The sequence below is a fragment of the Olea europaea genome, unplaced genomic scaffold (assembly GCF_002742605.1).
Source record: "Olea europaea var. sylvestris unplaced genomic scaffold, O_europaea_v1 scaffold4663, whole genome shotgun sequence".
Lineage (NCBI taxonomy): Eukaryota > Viridiplantae > Streptophyta > Magnoliopsida > Lamiales > Oleaceae > Olea > Olea europaea.
This window is the reverse complement of record NW_019262975.1, coordinates 2,346-3,963: the sequence shown is the minus strand read 5'-3', so window position 1 is coordinate 3,963 and position 1,618 is coordinate 2,346. Positions and strand designations below refer to the sequence as shown.

Sequence of the window (1,618 nt, the reverse complement as noted above, 5' to 3'; positions counted from 1 at the left end):
ATATATCCACTCCAGCAGTGTGATTCTTGGCACAGTTGATTGTAGATTCCACTCCTTGAATCATCACCCAACCTTGTCTCTAGCTTATTGACTTGCTTTAAGTCAAGCTCTCTTTCGATTAAGTTAAAAGTTTCAAACAAAAGTTGAAAAAAAAATTGTTAGGGAAAAAGGGTCTATTGTTAGCCAGCATAGTGTTGTTGGTGGCAATAAGAATGGCTTGCTGGCATATGAGTCTGAACAAGATGGTCTTCTTCTTCTGCGTTCTCTTCATCATCCTCTCAGTTGGTGTTCATTTGACACCTTATTTTTCATCTATTTACACATTTTCATCGCCAAATGGTGCATCTTTTAATTATCGCAATTCATGCATTGATTTCCTCCATAGTATCGTGTACAAAAAAAGACCCGAATGTGTAGGTTGTACAAAATCTTGGTCATGGATGCAGTCGAGGCCAGTAGCCAAATGTGAGTTCAAGAAGTTGGAAAAACCCGATGCCTTGGTTATGTTAAACCGGTCATGGGTTGTTTTTGCGGGGGATTCTCAAACCAGGTTAGGGATGTTATCTTTGTTAAAGTTGGTTGAGGTGCCGGAGAGAGTGCGGATAGCTAAAAAGCACTTGAAAAAGTTGCACACAGATTATTCAACATATATTGATTCAATTAGAATGAAGTTGGATTTTAAGTGGAAACCATATGTTAGAAGGTTGCCAAAGTTAATGCTGGAGTTCAAGAAAAACGAAAAATACCCAGATATTATAGTGATGGGAGCAGGGTTGTGGGATATGTTGTACGAGAATAATGTGTCGGATTACGATGTTTCATTGAGGAGTTTAAGGAATTCTTTGCAGGATTTGGATAGCAAAGATGGGAAGGTGCCACATTTATTCTGGTTTGCAATGCCAACCGTTATAAACTCGAAATTGACACCAGGAGAGAAGAGGGACAACTTAACGGAACAAAGGCGCATTAGGTACGACAACAAGGTTAATGGAAGTAAGCTTTTAAACAAGTTTGGAGGGCCACTTTTGAAACTGGATATCCAATATTTGAGCGAGCTATGTGGACCTCAGTGTACAAAAGACGGACTGCATTATGATGAAGTTGTTTATGACATTGCTGTTCAAATCATGCTCAATGCTGTGCTCATTGAACCTACTCAAAAGCCACCTTTCTGATGCAATTTAAGTTCTCCGAAAAAAACCCAGTAGAGTCGTTTCTTTTTTACATCTTCGTGCCAAAACTCTCCCAGGAACAGACTTGTAAGATGGCAAAATAGTTGTTTTACAATATTTTAGTTTTATTAGGATGAACGTTACTTGTTGGATGTAACGGTGGTTCCATCCCTAGCTTATAGTAATTGATTCTTCAGATCAACATCTGTTATTTGCCAGTTTTGGCTCCAATTACTACCCATTTGAAGCCCTGGCTTGTTCTTGAACCCTTGATTTTCACGGCGATTTTCCTTGCTTTCTGGTGTTCAATAAAAAGAATATAAATTAGGAAAGAGCTATCTGAATAAGAAATGTTGGGAATCCGACCAAATAATTAAAGAATGAAAAAATATGAACAATATGAAATAATATATCACACAACAAACAAAATTTTTGTGAAAGAAAAT

General features: G+C 37.6%; 1 protein-coding gene across 1 annotated transcript; it reads left to right on the top strand.

The window, feature by feature from the left end:
* Positions 1-212: 212 nt before the first annotated feature.
* Positions 213-1,175, top strand: LOC111388198. The gene has a single exon (XM_023012884.1). It carries the CDS (start codon positions 213-215, stop codon positions 1,173-1,175), a length of 963 nt encoding a protein of 320 aa, XP_022868652.1.
* Positions 1,176-1,618: the final 443 nt, after the last annotated feature.